This window comes from Triticum dicoccoides, chromosome 2B, assembly GCF_002162155.2.
Source record: "Triticum dicoccoides isolate Atlit2015 ecotype Zavitan chromosome 2B, WEW_v2.0, whole genome shotgun sequence".
Lineage (NCBI taxonomy): Eukaryota > Viridiplantae > Streptophyta > Magnoliopsida > Poales > Poaceae > Triticum > Triticum dicoccoides.
The window spans coordinates 130,763,141-130,779,569 of NC_041383.1; the positions used below are offsets into that span (position 1 = coordinate 130,763,141).

Consider the following 16,429-nt stretch of genomic DNA (forward strand, 5'->3'; position numbering starts at 1 on the left):
CTTTTTATTATTCTCAATATACTTCATTAAATATTTTAAGATACCTCAATATGAGTTTAGTTCAAAAAATATCATCTGTGGCGTACTTTTTGTAATATACCTTTTCACGTACAAACACATCAGTATATACGTAAATATTTAAAAAATACATACACTTACATGAATTTTTTCATGAAACTCATTTTGGGGTATCTAATAATTACTATGAAGTATATTAAAACTAATAAAAAAGTATAAAAGATTTATCTATGTGGTATATGAGGAGCGGGAGTACGTACTCCCAGGAGTACACAACCATTTTCCTATATATATATATAGACGGTCTATTCTGCTAATATTAGCAGAATAACTATTCTGCACACCACTTCGGCACTGCACGCTCAACAGAAGTGCACTGCATCATTTTGACGACGAGCACTGCAATAGAGACTAGTGAACTTCTCGTCGGAAAAAACTGCACGCGTTATTTTTCCGGTACTGTTTTCGCTCTAATTTTTTAACCGTTTATCGGAACGAGGCGTATAATATACCGTTGAAAAGCTATATATTAGGCGCAACTTCTCTATGTTGAACACTTTTCGAGATTCCTCGCGGTTTAAAAGCAGTTTCAAAAACGGCGCGGCGGATAATGAGTGGCAGCGAACGTATTTTCCTGATTTTTTCTAAAGCGCTCATCGGAATAAAGCAAATGATACGCCGTTGGAAAGATATCGTCAAGGCGCATCTTTTTCATATGTATTATATTTTCTAATTCGTTACGGTTTAAGAGCAGTTTCAAATTTACTAAATCGCGGAATTACATTTTTTTTTGAAATTTTTGCAATTTTTGGTACTGTTTTCGCTCTAGTTTTTGAACCGTTTGTCGAAACGAGGCGTGTAATACATTGTTGGAAAGCTATGGACAAGGCGCAACTTTCATATGTAGAAATGGTTTTGAGATTCCTTACGGTTTTTAGTTAATTTTGAAAATCGTGCGGCTGACTATGAGAGGCAGCGGCCATTTTTTGAGAAATTTTTGCAAACCGCTGGTCGAAATGATTCAAATTGTACGCTATTGGAAAGATATCATCGAGACACAACTTTTTCATGTAGAACGCTCCCTCTAATTCCTTACGGTTTAAGAGCAATTTTAAAATTACGAAAGTGCGGACACTCTGTTTTTTTGCGACACTCAATCAGCGAGTGTACGTCATCCGACAGAAAACCGTACTGCATCAGACAGGCAAGAGAACTTCATGATTTCTTTTGTCGAACGTAAATTTTTCAAAAACGAGAAAGTAGAGTGCACTTCACATCAGGTATAAATGAACCACAACACTACCAAAAAGTGAACCGCATTACTTTTTTCGCTTCCATAACAATATTTTTGTACTTACGGGATGAACATCACACGGCCGACCGCACTGCTTCAGACAGAAAACCGCACTGCATTAGACGGTCAAGCGAACTTCATGATTTTTTTGTCGGGAGAAAACTTTCTCACACGAGTTTTTGTGAGTTTTTTTCAACATTTTTTTATGAACGAGAGTGGACCGCAGAGACGAGGGCAAGTGAACCACGACATATATCAAAGTGAACAGCATTACTATCTTGTTGTTTCACTAAATTTTTCGCACTTTCATGTCAGGCCCAAGTGAACAACATCACTCTCAAAAATGAACCACGTCCGAAAGACCAAACGCACTGCAGGTGTTGCATTGATATAGTGAACAACAAAAGAGCTTTATAGTGAACCATGTGAGAGAACAAAGTGAGCTTCAAAACATATATATCCATTCATTATTTTTATACAGCCACACATACATACAAAATCAACACTGTCACCAGCCGAAACACAATTGAGGACTAGTCGAGCTGCACTAGATCACACCCCAGCGGCGTACTGCACTTGCAAAGTAGACCATGACACTAAAACTGCATATTCGAAATAAAATAGACTACTTGTGCCTGACGAGATGAAACTTTTGTCTATACAAATAAAAGAAAGAAAAAAATGCCGCCCGCACCATCGAACTTTGCTGCAATTAACTGAATGTCCACGTGCACCGTGCTGCATGGTGTGCCGCTGCATATCATCTTTGCACCTTGTCGCCCTCCTCATGCCCGGCATACCACACATGAGATCAAATTTGCAGAGACAAGACAAATGAACTACATCAAAACTTATCTCAAACAAGTTAACTCCTGACTGAAAGAGGACTGATCGAGATGACTGAGTAAACCGCATGTTTTCACATGTGCTCTGTACTGCACATGATGAGAGGACCATGGTGGAAGCGGCGAACTGCATGTCAGGCAACGGCCATTGGGCAAAGGGCACTCCACCGTGACCAGCCAAAGTGCATCAGGAGCACATCTGCACTGGTCACTAGGGCGCAGTTTGTTTCTGTTTTTTATGTTTCTCCCCTCTCCTGCAAAAAACTGTAAATTGAACCGGAAGAACATCAATTTACGTTTGCAGTGCACTCAATATTTTCTTTAAGAAGTGAAAAGAGCGAACAAGAACATGAGCATCACCGCTAAGTGCACTTTGGCTGACATGCAGTTCGCCTGCCGGAGGACAGCGGGGCGCACCGAATCGAAATGTAGGACATGACCTGAGAGATGAGGGAAGGGATGCACCAGGGGCCGAGGGGCATCCATGGCGAGTGCAGGTAAACACTTGGTGGCAAGGTGCCACAGGGTCGTCGACGGGGGAACGCTGGTCGAGCGTGGGCCACAGGCTCATGCTCCTTTCGAGGTGGATTGTAGAGTGGAGGTCGTCGGAGAGGACCACGGACTGGCCGGAATCCAGAGTAGAAGGTCGGCCGGCTGGCACGGGATCCATGGGTCCGTGGCCGGGGTCACCGGATCCAGCAGTGTGGGTTGGGGGCGGCGCGCCATGGAGGCACCTGCGCTAGCTCGGTGCGGGAGCGGGGCCCCGGCGATGTGGCGGTGGTGGCGGAAGGAGGAGGGGATGCCGGAGGTGGAGGTGTTGCTCGATTTGGAGATGGGGAGAAGGTGGGGAAGGGTGGAGATGCGGCGGATGGGGGTAGGGCAGCGCTCGAGCGGCGAGGGCGTGGCAGCTCGGATCCATCAGCGGGAGTCCACACCCGGCGCTGGCGGATCTGGGATGCGGTGTCCGGAAGCTGTGGGCGGCGAGCGGCGCCGGGCCGGGAATCAGCGTCGGTGGGGCAGAGGTGGTTGTGGGCGGCGCTCTAGTAGGTGGTGGCCGAGCGGCGCGATTGGTGCGGGATGGCGTCGGGGAGGACGCCGTGCGTCCGGTGAGATGAAGGTGACACCGGTGGGGAAGTAGTGGGGCGTGGCTCCTTGGAGGAAGGAGGAGGAGGGCGGGGGGTCGCGGGGTCTCCGGCCCATCCCATCAGGGCGGCGCAGGAGGAGGCTGGCGGGGCGCGGCGCTGGATGGAGGTTGGGCGGTGGATCGTGGATTCGTGGGGTTGTGGGGGTCATGGCCATGGAAGAAGATGGGGGTGGAGCGGGGTTTGACTAGTGGAACAGGTGGGGTAGGCATGCAGCTCAGTCCGTCTGTCGTGGGATGCGGCGCCGGTGTCAGCAGAATAAACGATTCGGTGTGCAGAATAAGGTCTTAAGGGGTGTTATTAGAATAGACCCACCCTATATATATATATATATAAGTGGAAAACACTAAAATTAACTTCTTGCTTACCCAAATTCTAATAATTCCCTGACGGCTGTGCGGTGGTAGCAAATCAGGAGTGGGCGGGGGAATGAAAGGGAAGAAGCTGATGGTTTTTAGGTGGAGCTCGATGGGGTAAAATGAGTAGGCTAATGCTGAGATCCAATCGATGCAAACCAAATGAAACAAGAAAAAAATTGTAGATCCTTGCACCACGTTTGAGCTGCAACACTTGCCAATACAATTTCTAAAATTTCTCACCAAACTGAATATGATTGGACACTTGCTCAACACCTTTCTCTCTCTCTCTCTCTTGCTCCTTTTGTTCTCTCTCTTTTTTTCCTCTCTTTTTTCTATTTTAGTCTGTAACACAATAGATCCAACAAAAAGACTCGCAAAAAAACAGCAGCAACTTCGGATAGAACTTGGTGCAAACACAAATAGGAAAGCAAACAACTAGATCTCAGCAAACAAAGGCTTGGATTTTTTGTGGCCTTTTGGCTTTGGACTCTAGACGGGGAAAAATCAAAGTAAAAAGGATAGATCTAGCTATAAGGATACAGATCCTACCGTGTAAACCTTGCTATGCGACAACTTCTTCGGAGAAGATGATGTACAAGGGGTGGTTCGTTTCACGGCGTAGGATCGATAAATTGATGGGGATAACTAGCTGCAAGCAGCTGGAAAACGAAAAATAAGAGATTATGATCCGACGAGGAGGATGCTAACTGTAGCCTAGAATCTGAACATTTGCCGATCCACAACCCACAATACTACCCCACACAACCACACTCAAGTCGTGGAGCATGGGATAGGTGCAATCCGCAAGGGAACCCAGGAACTCTAACCCACACAACACGATCTAGTCACGGAGCACAGATTAGGAGCGACTTCTCAAGGAATCACGAGAATAAGGATAACAAGAGCTCTCCAATCTCAGGAGGAGTCTATGTCTTTGGTCTTTGATAGAAATGGCAAAAGTCCCCAAAGAAGGGAAGAGCTGGCCTATTTATAATAGGGACACCCCCTAGATAGGTGTGAAATCAAACTAGTTTTGGGAACCAGTTTAGGTGTGGAAGAGAACCAACTTTGGCTTGACTAAACGGGCTTTGAGATTTAATGAGGTAGCTTCTAGAAATCCCTCGTTGGAGGTGGTTGGCGGTTCCCGACTAAACATTGTTCACTGGAGTTAAACAATGTTCCTTCAGCAGCAAAGTCGAGTTTTGGAAACCTTTGGTGAGGTGGGATATCCAAACTCGTGCAAAACATTGTTTCACGCTAGGACAATGTTTCTTCAGTAGACAACCTATTTCTTCGAAACTTTGTTTCTTCATCATAAAACATTATTTTGGCACAGACTGAAAATGTTGTTGGTCTTCTTCGATAGTAGACAACCTATTTCTTCGCAACTTTGTTTCTTCATCATAAAACACTATTTTGGCATTGACTGAAAATGTTGTTGGTCTTCTTCGATGTTGCACTTGAGTTCAACCAACAACGAAGGAGAGGTGAAGGCACAACCATGTTTTCAAGGTCAAATGATAAATTTAAGTTAGCGTTCACCTGATCATGTATTTGCTTTGCACGACTTTTTGCGATTGGACCTTTGATGATGGGTGGTGTAGTGTCCATGGTTGGGATGACCTCATTAGAAAGGGATCGGCAATTTGCTACTACGGCTGAAGCCAGTTCATAAAAAATGTACTCTACCATTTGTGAAGTCCAGAGCCCAATCACAAGTTGCAAGTTGCAACACACCAGTTCTTGATTCCAAGGAAACAAAGTTCATGCCTCGGGGGTACTCACCGCGGGTATGCTGGACAAGGTGGCAGCAGCCAGGATGGCGGTGAGCCACGGATCTGGAGGGGGATTCGTCGCTCCAGGTTGGATTAGCGCCGAATCTAAGGGATCTCGCGTATAGGGAGTAGGGAAGCGGGGACGGGATTCAGGCAGGGCTTGTGGTTCAAGAACAAATCATCACCGCCGATGGAAGACAGGCACACGAGACAAAGGCGAGTAGAGTTTCTAGCCAGAGTGACTACAGCGTGTTTTAATTTTGGCTGATTAGCCTCATGTGAGCTTACACTTTTTTTTAGACCGAAGACGTTCGACGCGTCCGGCTTTAACTTAATAAAGCCCACAACAGGCAGTGTACACACGACCAAAGTCTTACAACACGTCCAGGCCCACAAAAGCTCTAACGAAGCAGGGGCAGAAGTTCAGGATTACATGCCGAAGGCGGCAAGACCAGAGCACGGAGGCTCACAGAAATAAAACCAAAAGGAGACACCAAAACCTACGGTGACGGCGCAGGAGCTCTCGCCAAAGTGTAGACCTGTCGAAGACGAGCGAGAGCGAACTACAACAGATCAGCGTCTTGGCGCCTTCCCAGCGGCGTCCACTGCTGCAAAAAGATGACACATTTGAAGATAACATCAGCCGGGTGTGAGGGAAACACTCCCTCGATCGTAAGTTTGTTCCTAATGTGCCAAAGTGCCCAAAGTAATGCCCCCACACAGCACCACATGACACGTCTGGCGGAACCAGATACTGACAACAGCAAAGCACACATCTCAGAACATGACCTAGGATCCCAATCCCGGCCAGCGGCCTCTCGGACCGCACTCCATGCAAACCGGGCCAAGTGGCATTGGAAGAACACGTGGTTAGCAGTTTCGGGCTCACCACATACCGCGCAAGACCCGTTAGACGGTCCGTTGCGTTTGGCAATATTTACCGATGTGGGGAGCTTGTCACGACACAATTGCCAAAAGAAAATCTTGATTTTCAGAGGCAGCCTAGCCTTCCAAAGCCCGGCCGCAACTTGCTGTTGGGTACCCCTAGCGAGAGCTCGGTAAAGGGAGTTTACTGAGAACTTGCCGGAGGCATTGAGGCGCCAAGACACCACGTCCGGGCCTTGCCAAAGGGCAACGCCCTCCAGAAGAGTCAGCAAGTTTCCCAAACTTGCCGTCTCCGGGCCAGTGAGTTCCCGCCGAAACTGCAGCGCAGGAGGGGGCTCGGCCAAAGCTTGCGCCACAAAAATGTGAGGTTCAAGCGCAATGTTAAACAGCTGTCTGAAACGGGACCAGAGAGGTTGGTCACCAATCCATAGGTCCGTCCAAAAACGCGCTGAGCAGCCATCCTTTACCAGGAACTTCGCCCCCATGGGCTTACACTTTCACGCTTCCAAAATTGGTCTACGCTTTCACGTGGTTTACTCTCTCTTCATTTCAAATTGCTTAAATTTTCGCAAAGTTTATACAGAACCTCGTCAAAACAGCTTCCAGATTTTTCACACACAGACAACCAAATAAGACCAGTAAAGCTGAGACAAATGTTGTCCGTGGATCAAAATGATATCACCGAGCCAAAACAAAACTAGCAGAAAAGAGTAAGTTTTAGTCGCTATCATCTTCGTCTTCTCGTGTTTCAAGCTGGGAGACAACCTTTTCTATGAACTTCCTGCGAACGCCTTCCATGACATTGTTACGGGATGAATCGCCACCACCTTGTCCATCATTCAGTACTGGGTCTAAATGGCAAAGCGCCAATGCAACAGCTGAAATAAACAGAATGAAAGTCTAGCATAAAGAGTGGAAGACCGTGCATTACACTTAAAGATTACGTGTGCTCACATCAGTTAAGTGGTCAAGAAAAATCCGTTGTCGTTTCTTATTCACAGGACATATTCGATTTTAATGGTAACAGCAGCATAACAGTGAACTAGGCATGCCACTGTATTAGGCACTCATCCAAAATTTGTTCCCTCGATTTTTTTTCCTGTATGTCATATGATGCAAGGCAAACATACATCAGGACCATATATCCACCGTAGACATGCCTGTCATAATGAACATGATTTCCTCTTAGTACGGAAGGAAAAAGCCTCATCCTAAGGTCAAAGATTATAGTCACGTTAAGCCATCTAGATTGTAATATCCACAGAAATTGTGAATTGTATCCTGCGACTGGGTAACTGAAACATCCTAATATCGCACACTGTTCACTGGTGTGTACTGACAATATTTTTGCCCAACCAACTAAATAAAGAAGAGTAACTTGAACTAACCTCACAAAAGAAAACTTGAACTAACATAATGGAAACTGATTGTGTGGTACAACTTACATTCAGGTGTGCATTTCTTTCCACCGAATTTCTGTAGACCAACATAAGTCCCTTTGACAGCACTGTTGTTGTACACCAGTATTGTAGGAACATTCCTATCTGGGTAGTTGGGAATACAGTCCGTGGAAATAATTTTAACAAACTTGGTTTCTGCATATTTTGTTGCCAGTTCCTCCAGGCAAGTCTCAAGCAGCCCACATTCTGGTATCCTGCGATAAGATCCATAGAAGTCTCAGACAATGAACAGTTCGAGGTAGAATTTCTTCCTAAAGTCATTTCTGTATTATAAGCACCTATGGGAAACAGTTAAACAGCATATAAAGCAGAAGCACTGCAAACGTCTCACAGAAGCATAGGGCATAATGGCCTAAAATCCTACAGTTTCCAGTCAAAATGAGTATAAATCAAAATAGGAGCAAAGGGCTTTTCGTAGGCTGCTGCTCTGTGCAGTTAAAGATGGGATCCAACCTGTTCTGTTTGCGGAGAGCGTGTGGAGTAAATCGAAGTAGAATAGAAGAGGAAAAATATCATGGTGGTATGGTTTGCTAAGCTGGGTTATCTTGTTTATTTTGAAATGGTAGTTCAAAAATCACGTGCATACAAGGTCAGATTTTGCCAGAACTATTTCAACACAACTATATCTTTACGGACGGAGTATGTATAGTTAGACACTTAGTTACGAATAAAGTTCTACCTACATGCGCATAAAAAAAATAGCTGTTTCTTGGTGTAGTTTTTGACAGAAGAAGGGCATCATATTGTAAATATGATGAATTTCGCCTTACGCATCCTTGTAGAGGAAGACCACAACCCAGACATCCGGTGGAGCCTGCGAAACCTCACGCACAAAATCAGAGCCTGTGATGGGCTGTACTGTGCCGAATCTGGCAGTTTTTGCTGCCTCCTTGAGCTCTGCAAGCCTCATCCTCCTGTAAGCACACCACAACATCAGAACATCAGACAATTGGTGGACATGGATTTTCTGGCTCCATGGATCAGAACGACACTTCTCGCAAGTGGTACCAAAACAACTGAAATTGTACAGTAGTGCCCCGAGCCCGGATCAAAAACAACTGAAACAGAGCAGATTTCTGTGGAAATCACACGAATTACCTCCATCCTACCGTGTAATTCGGATCAAATCATTCACGAAAAGCACCAGTGGAACACATCTCATGGATCACCAGACGTGCGGGAGACTAGATCGAGGCCGAGGGGAAAAGAGAGAGGGGCGCACCTGTACTGCTCGAGGAAGCGGTCATCGTCGAGTTCGTCCTCGAGCTCCTCGAGCTCGTCGGGGTCGCGCGCGTCGAGCCACTCCTTGGACTTGGGCTGCTCGTCGGCGTCGACCCTGGGGGCGAAGGGCGGCGGCTTGAAGGGCTCCGGCTTCTCGGGCAGGTTCCCGAGTTTGCGCTGGATGTCGTCCCACTGCGTGGTCGCCCCCTCCACGTCCTTGTACACGAAGTGGTAGTCCGCCATGGCCGAGCCTCGAACGAGCGAGCGAGCGAGAGACAGAGATCGGGACAGGAGAAGCGGAAGGGGAACGAGGAGGCTGACAAGTAGACCCCACGTACTCGCGCTGGACGCTATCGTGCGTGGGACCGGATCCGCGTGTGGCAGGTTGGGCCCGCTTGTCATTCAGACAGAGGCTTTCCGCTGGACGAGACGGCGCCACTGATCGCGAAACAAAAACCAAGGAGATGAAGCGGAGCGGGAGAAGATCATTCTTCGGGGCGGCGGAGACGACGACGACACCATCCTCCGAGACCGCGACGGTTGGCCATCTCGCCAACGACACCATCCTCCGAGACCGCGACGGTTGGCCATCTCGCCAACGACACCATCCTCCGTCATCGAGGCCGCGAAGGAGTTCATCCCAGAGAGGTAACAACATGTAGCACTGAAGAAGAAGGTGAGTGATACTTTCGCAAGCACCATAGAATGTGCATGCATCTAAGGTGGCAATTGATCTCCCGAAGCGTCTCTCATTGGTGTAGACACAGTCCTTGCGTGCAAGCCAAATGAAAATTCTGCTTTTATTTGGCGCATAATTCCTCCAAATGGTAGGAGCGAGCTGGTTGGTCGGCTGCGCTAGCCAAAGCACCGAATAGGCCATTTTGGTTGTAAGAGGTTTACCTCCCTGTCTGCCAATCCTCTTGTCTTGTATCTGCAAAATTCAAGTTAATTGTTGCCAAAGTAGCACGCAATTCCCCCAGACCACGTTCAGCCGCGTGAGATAATTGATTTGTGAGGTCTAGGTTAAGTTCCATAGGAGCTAGTACCCGAGCCACAGAGGCGGACTATCGCATGTAGTGTGAGAAAAGGGTTGGGAAATGAACAGCCAGATTGTTAGTGGAGTTGGGTAGCCAAAGGTCGTCCCAGACGAAGGTGGATTGAACATTACCCATAGAAACCATGGTGATGGATGGGAAGAAATCAAGGCCTTTGAAAATGTCCCGCCAAGCAGGAGTGGCAGGTTGACCGCAAGGGCCCTAGTCATGAACCAGAGATCACCCGTATTTGCTAAGGAGGTAATGAGGAGTCAACTGATTGCCTTGATCGTGGAGTTTGGTCAAGTGCTTAAAAAATAAACACATATTTAAGTGTTTAAGAGACGAAAAACCCAAATCGCCGTTAGTACACACTACAAAAAAATACACTTCTGTGATGATACGTGTTTGTTACAGTAGGTCACGTTTTCTGTCATGCATGTACATCCATGACGATTTTATGACAGAATCAAGATAGTCATACCTGTGCTGTCGTAGAAGTGTTTCATGACATTACAAAAATTATCATCATGGAAGTGTCCATTTTCATGACGATAAATCGCGCGTCATATAAGTGCTTTCGTCAAGGGTGACCGACACGTGGCATCCACCATAACGGAACGCTGTTAAGCTATCGGATCCGGTTTTGGATCCGATAACCCGCTAACAGCCACGACCAATGGGGATTTTCCACGTGTAAAATTCTCATTGGCCGGAGGAAACACGTGTTGCCTCACCTTTGGGACAGATGTCATCCACTCATTGGACAGGAGCCGTCTATGATACGTCGACACGTGGCACGGCCCAACAGAAGCCCATTCCGGTGAAAAGGCCGGGCTTGTCAAAATAAGCGGGCCGGCCCATTAGCGGCCTACTTGAGTCAGGCCCATTTACAAGTACGGCCCATACAAGTTGCACATAATCGGCCCATCAAAGGCCCATTCTAGATTCTACAATTTCCAGCCCGTCGTTAGTTTAAGCCCGTTAACGGCCCGCTACGTTTTTGGGCCCAATTGCGGCCCTAGCTTCTTTCGGCCTGTTAGCAGCCCATCGTCAGTTCCACCCCGTTAACGACCCGGAATGTCTTTCGGTCTTTTCTCTCGCCCATTCTGCAGTTGGGCCAATTCTAGCCCGCTGTGACTTTAGGCCTATCCTCGGCCCATTCGGTAAATGGGCCAACTCTTAGCCCATTTTGTCCCTCGGCCTGTTAACAGCCCGCACAACAGTTGGGCCTTTGACTTTAGGTCCATTAGGGGCCCACGTTCCGCAGGGCAAAGGTCCATTAGGGGTCCATGTTCCGCAGGGCATCATTTCAGCCCAACACGACTTTCGGCCTGTTAAAAGCCTAGTTTGCAAATTGGGCCTCCTCTGGCCCATAACACTTTTGGCCTCTTACTGGCCCGTAAAGTAAAAGGGCCGAGACACAATTGACATTTATTTTGGCTTGCTAAAGACCTGCGGGCCATTTCCATTTATACGACCCTATCGAGCTTTAGGCCTGTTGACGGCCTGCTAAGCGCCGTTGTTACGGTGGGCCACATCATTTGGGATCCACTTAATATTATTTTTACTAGCCCAATTAAGGCCCGCTTTGACAACACATGTTTGTTCGTTTGTATGGCGTCCAGGAAATGTTTGGGCGTGTTGGCCCATGTTTCAACGATATAGCATATTCAAGAAATATCCTACTCTATACTATCGCCTCTAAAAAACACACACTATACAATAAAAAGACGGCATAGAAACGTAGAATAATCCTACACTATACAAGAAAGAAATTACAGCCGAATATACCCACTGGGCATTATAATTCGACACCAGTGATAATAAAGTGTACACAAACAGCAAATTACATACACTGGACAAATAAAGCTCATACATCATGGACACGCATCAACAGAACTTACCATTTGAACTATAATCTCTTCAGAAAATAGGATTGGCCGGATTCAGATAGCACAAATTTCAGTTTGCAAAATCTCCAATTACTTCGTGGTTACCTCAGTGTCTTGTTTCATTTTTTGACTCCTGCATCTAATACCTGCATGTCCAGTCTCAACTTGTTGATTGTACGTTGAGAATCATGTACACGTTGTCTTGCCACCTCTAGTTGATGCTCGAGAACATCAGCACATTCCAATTCCAATCCATAATCATTCGGTAACGGCCATGCCACACTGCTCGCAGATCTTTGTGTTGATGTCACGTCATCCTAAAATGTTTCTATAAGTACACATGACTAGGGCAAAAATATAGTTACAACAGTGAAGCGAGCAAGACAGACTATTCTGTACATGGCAAAACAGGACTAACAATAATTTTACATGTCATGAAGCATAAGCAAGTGATATTTTAAAAATTATAAAAAAGGTAGTATGTGCAGCCTGCATACAAAAATCTCTTTTAGCTCACCAGAGGAGCATGATGTTGGGGCCCAATCCAAAACACAGACGAGTTAAAATTTAGACAACACATTGCGTATAAGTAAGCAAGCAGTTGGCCATTCTGTAGCTCAATTAAAGTCTTAGGGAGCATAATGAACGGTAGAGGGATTCATACAAACCTACTACAACAAGCAAAACTATGCAATCATTAGCCTAGTATAAACTAGATTGTGAGCCTCATGCAATAATAGTTGGTTAATAGACTTCAAAGCTTCAGGCACACTTCGGCAGAGTAATTAAATAGTAAGGCCTTTAATTATGTTAACTAATAGTTATACAAGTACCCAACATCAGGCATCATTGTTTGGGCATCTCATTAACTGAGGACAAATAAAGCAATTGAAAAGATCAAATTAACTATGCCTGAAACAAACAAGGAATTGAACTGTTGAGTTGGACACAGTGACTTACCTTAACTGGTTGAAGAGGCTTAGCACAGCTCCTACTTCTCTTGCAAGGCTCCTTCCTAACATCTTGTACTTGGAAATCCTCAATCTTATCTTCATTGCACCCCCTATGCAAGGTGACACAAACTAGTTACTCGTCTCCTTGGAAGATAAATATGCATACTTTCCAGTCTGTGAACACAAAAGGATGAGATTATAACAAAACAACACCACATAATGAAACATGCCGCATCTCTTGCACTTGCAGACATGAAATGAGCATTTACTATGTCTGCACTATGTAAAAACTAGGCATACCTTCAAACTGGACCTCCAGGTACTCTTGGAGAGCCTACTTTAGTGTACAGCCAAACCTTTATGTCACCTATGAGTTAGACAAGGCCCAACTATAGCAACCCTTAGTGTTTAAATCGTTGACAAGCTCTGTTAGAGTGTTAGGTCAAGACAACAAGTAGTCAAAGCAAACAATCCTAGTATGGCTGGCTGATGCAAACAAGCAATTGAACAGATGTGTGAGCAAATCTTACATATCAAGAAAAGAAGCAAAGAAGGAGGCTTAAAGACCATCACTTGACTGACCAGATTTAAGGGGCATTCAAACATCATGTGCAACGTATGAACTAACATAAACATTGCATATTCCAGATTCTACAATGGAATGCACATGTATTAGGTTATGCCATGTATGATGATGCCTAAATATACACTATAGCAGGCATGAGTGATTCATCATTGCACGCACAATTGAATTGCAGGTTAAGGGCCAGTTCGATTCCACCTTTTCTGGACTTATTGTCAAAATAAGACATAAAAGATGTAAAGAAGTCATTTTTGAGTTATGGGCTTGGGCTTAACTTATTTCACTTTGGAGGGGGGGGGGTGTTTCGGGTAGAACCTCATTAAAAATATAAGGGAAGGGGAATGGTGAAATGACTCTATTGTCTGCCTATATTACACTCAAAATGCAACTGCTGACGCCCGCGTCACACCTGACCCTCAAGTAAAAACAAACACGCAAGCGTTCATTGCCCTGCCCGCTTGCATCTCCTCTCCCCTTTCCCTCTACCTCGATCCCCTACCTGCAGCACTAGGGTTCTTCCAGCGAGCCGTCGCCACTGGTCCCATCTGGCCTGGTCCTCGATGATGCTCTGTCCAGCTAGGCTACATGGCCGGCGGGTAGGGGCAAATCTCCCTAGCTGCTCCTCCCTCTGGCGCCCCTCATTCTCATGGTCTCCAGCAGCTGCTCCACTGTGGTCCATCCAACGCACTACTCCGGCGGGTGCCGCACAACTACGGCTGATTCCACACTGCGGTAGAAGGCACCTTATTCCCCCTCCCCTCCTCCCAGGTCGTGGCCTTGAGGTGCTGTTGAAGGATGAGCTCATCCAACAAGGTGAGGATCTCCTCTGATTTTTTTGCCAAATTTTCATTCTGATCCACTATATGATGAATTGCTATGAGATGCTTCTGCTGCTGCTATATGATGCATTGCTATGAGCTGCACCTGCTGCTGCTATATGATGAATTGCTATGAGCTACTGCTGCTATATGATGAATTTCTATGAGCTGCTGCTATATGATGAGTTGCTATAAGCCACTCCTGCTGCTGCTGTATGATGAATTGCTATGAGATGCTCCTGCTGCTGCTATATGATGAATTGCTATGAGCTGCTCGTGCTGCTGCTATATGATGAATTGCTATGAGCTGCTCCTGCTGCTGCTATATGATGAATTGCTATGAGCTGCTGCTACTGCTGCTATATGATGAATTGCTATGAGCTGCTGCTGGTATATGATGAATTGCACACCGCTGCTGCTGCTGTATGATGAGTTGCTATGAGCTGCTGCTGTTATATGATGCTTTCAGGTGGTGCTGCTATATGATAATAACCAGCCACTTGGACCATCGAATTTCAATAAATAATTGTTATTCATTTAAATGTGGGTCATGCGTTCTTCGTTTAAATTAGGCAATGGGACCTCTATGGAAGACATTGACCAAAGTAGATTATGCCAAGTAGATGGTATCTTTGTATTTGTATTTTGAACAAATAGTGATGATCTGTTTTCCTATCATATTAATTACTACACTGGGTTCAGTTTGTGATGTTTGCAAGTCAAATTAATTTTCATATGGGCATCAAAATGAAAAAAATATAATGCAATCTAGACTTTTCACCGATCATACCAAAGATAAGCTGAAAAGGAAGGCAATGAAAAGAACTGGTTGGCTTATTACATGGAGCTTATATTCACATGTGTTTATTTTCTTAGGATAACTCGTAATAACTGTCCCTAAGAAACTTGGCCAATAGAACTGACATACAAATAACATGTTAGGATGATTGCAATGGAGGAGTGACGTACCATAGCACACTGTATAGGCTCACTGCTGCCTCTCCTTTTTTGCGATGTTCCATGAAATTGCCACATACATCTTGTACTTTTTCATTGTGTAACCCTGTCTGCAAGTTGACACGGCTAATTTCAGACATCTCTACATGATAATACATTGCATATCCCTTGCGCATATTTAAACCACCAAATAATGATTATGTGTGTAGTATAAACTAGCCATGACTCTGTGTGCTGGACTAGCAGGCACTCTAAGGGAGCCTAATATAGTGCACTGGAATTCCTACATGCCACCTACAATTTTGTGTAATGTACTGCCTATGTTCCTAAATATATGTCTTTGTAGAGATTCCAGTATGGACCACATACAGATGTATATAGATGCATTTTCGAGTGTAGATTCACTCATTTTGCTCCGTATGTAGCCTATAGTGGAATATCTAGAAAGACTTATATTTAGGAATGGAGGTACGAGGTAGTATCATGTATGACATCTACATATCTAATTTAGCAGCTAGTAGTAGAAATCATTGTCTGCACAAAGGGATTACTAGTCAAAAATCCTAGCAAAGCACGCTGGCAGGCACAGAACAATACAAGAGAGAGAGAGAGACACACTTACAAGATCATAGCAATGCCTCAGTCCAGGATCTTCGTTGGCCAAGCTGTTAGATCCAGAAGAAACATCGTCCTTGTAGTTTTTGCCAGCTACATAACAGGTAACATCGACCTGTTAGTATATTTGAAGTACATCGGGCAAGTGATGCTGGACGGGTTTAAAGGTGACAAGTACCTAGGCCGTGGCGGGTGCTTGGCATCTTGCCAGACGGTGGGAATCAGGTTAGAAACGTCAAGGGTGATGACGTTGCGCTGGCTGTTGGGGTCCGGTAAGGATATCTAGAACTGTCGAGTAGGGTATTTGTGGAGCAGCTCCGGTAGGGTGGACTACGGTGTGGGCGAAGCGGATCTGTGGACGTGGACGAGGGCGTAGGTGAAGCTGCTCCGGTGGTTGGGTTAAGGATGGTGTCGACCATGCAGATCTGCGACCGTGGATGGGGCGTCAGAAGCTGCTCCGGTAGGTTGGATGAGGGTGCGAGGAAGCGGATCTGTGGCCGTGGACTTGTGAGTTGGCAAAGCGGCCCCGGTAGGGTTGAGAATGGTATAGGAGAAGCTACTCCGGTAGGGTTGAC

General features: G+C 45.8%; 1 protein-coding gene across 4 annotated transcripts; it reads right to left on the bottom strand.

Moving 5' to 3' along the window:
- Positions 1 to 5,774: 5,774 nt before the first annotated feature.
- On the bottom strand, positions 5,775 to 9,302 carry LOC119362583 (phosducin-like protein 3). Of its 4 annotated transcripts, none has more exons than XM_037627831.1 (4): positions 9,001 to 9,302; positions 8,549 to 8,692; positions 7,764 to 7,972; positions 5,775 to 6,038 (listed from the first exon to the last, which is right to left on the bottom strand). In XM_037627831.1, the coding sequence occupies exons 1-4, from the start codon at positions 9,240 to 9,242 to the stop codon at positions 6,007 to 6,009; spliced, it is 627 nt and encodes a 208-aa protein (XP_037483728.1). In that variant the 5' UTR covers positions 9,243 to 9,302; the 3' UTR covers positions 5,775 to 6,006. The 4 variants fall into 4 exon arrangements, with proteins under 4 accessions (XP_037483728.1, XP_037483727.1, XP_037483726.1 ...); XM_037627830.1 differs by having other exon boundaries at positions 5,775 to 6,041; XM_037627829.1 differs by lacking the exon at positions 5,775 to 6,038 and adding an exon at positions 6,848 to 7,196 and having other exon boundaries at positions 9,001 to 9,301.
- Between the last annotated feature and the right edge of the window lie 7,127 nt (positions 9,303 to 16,429).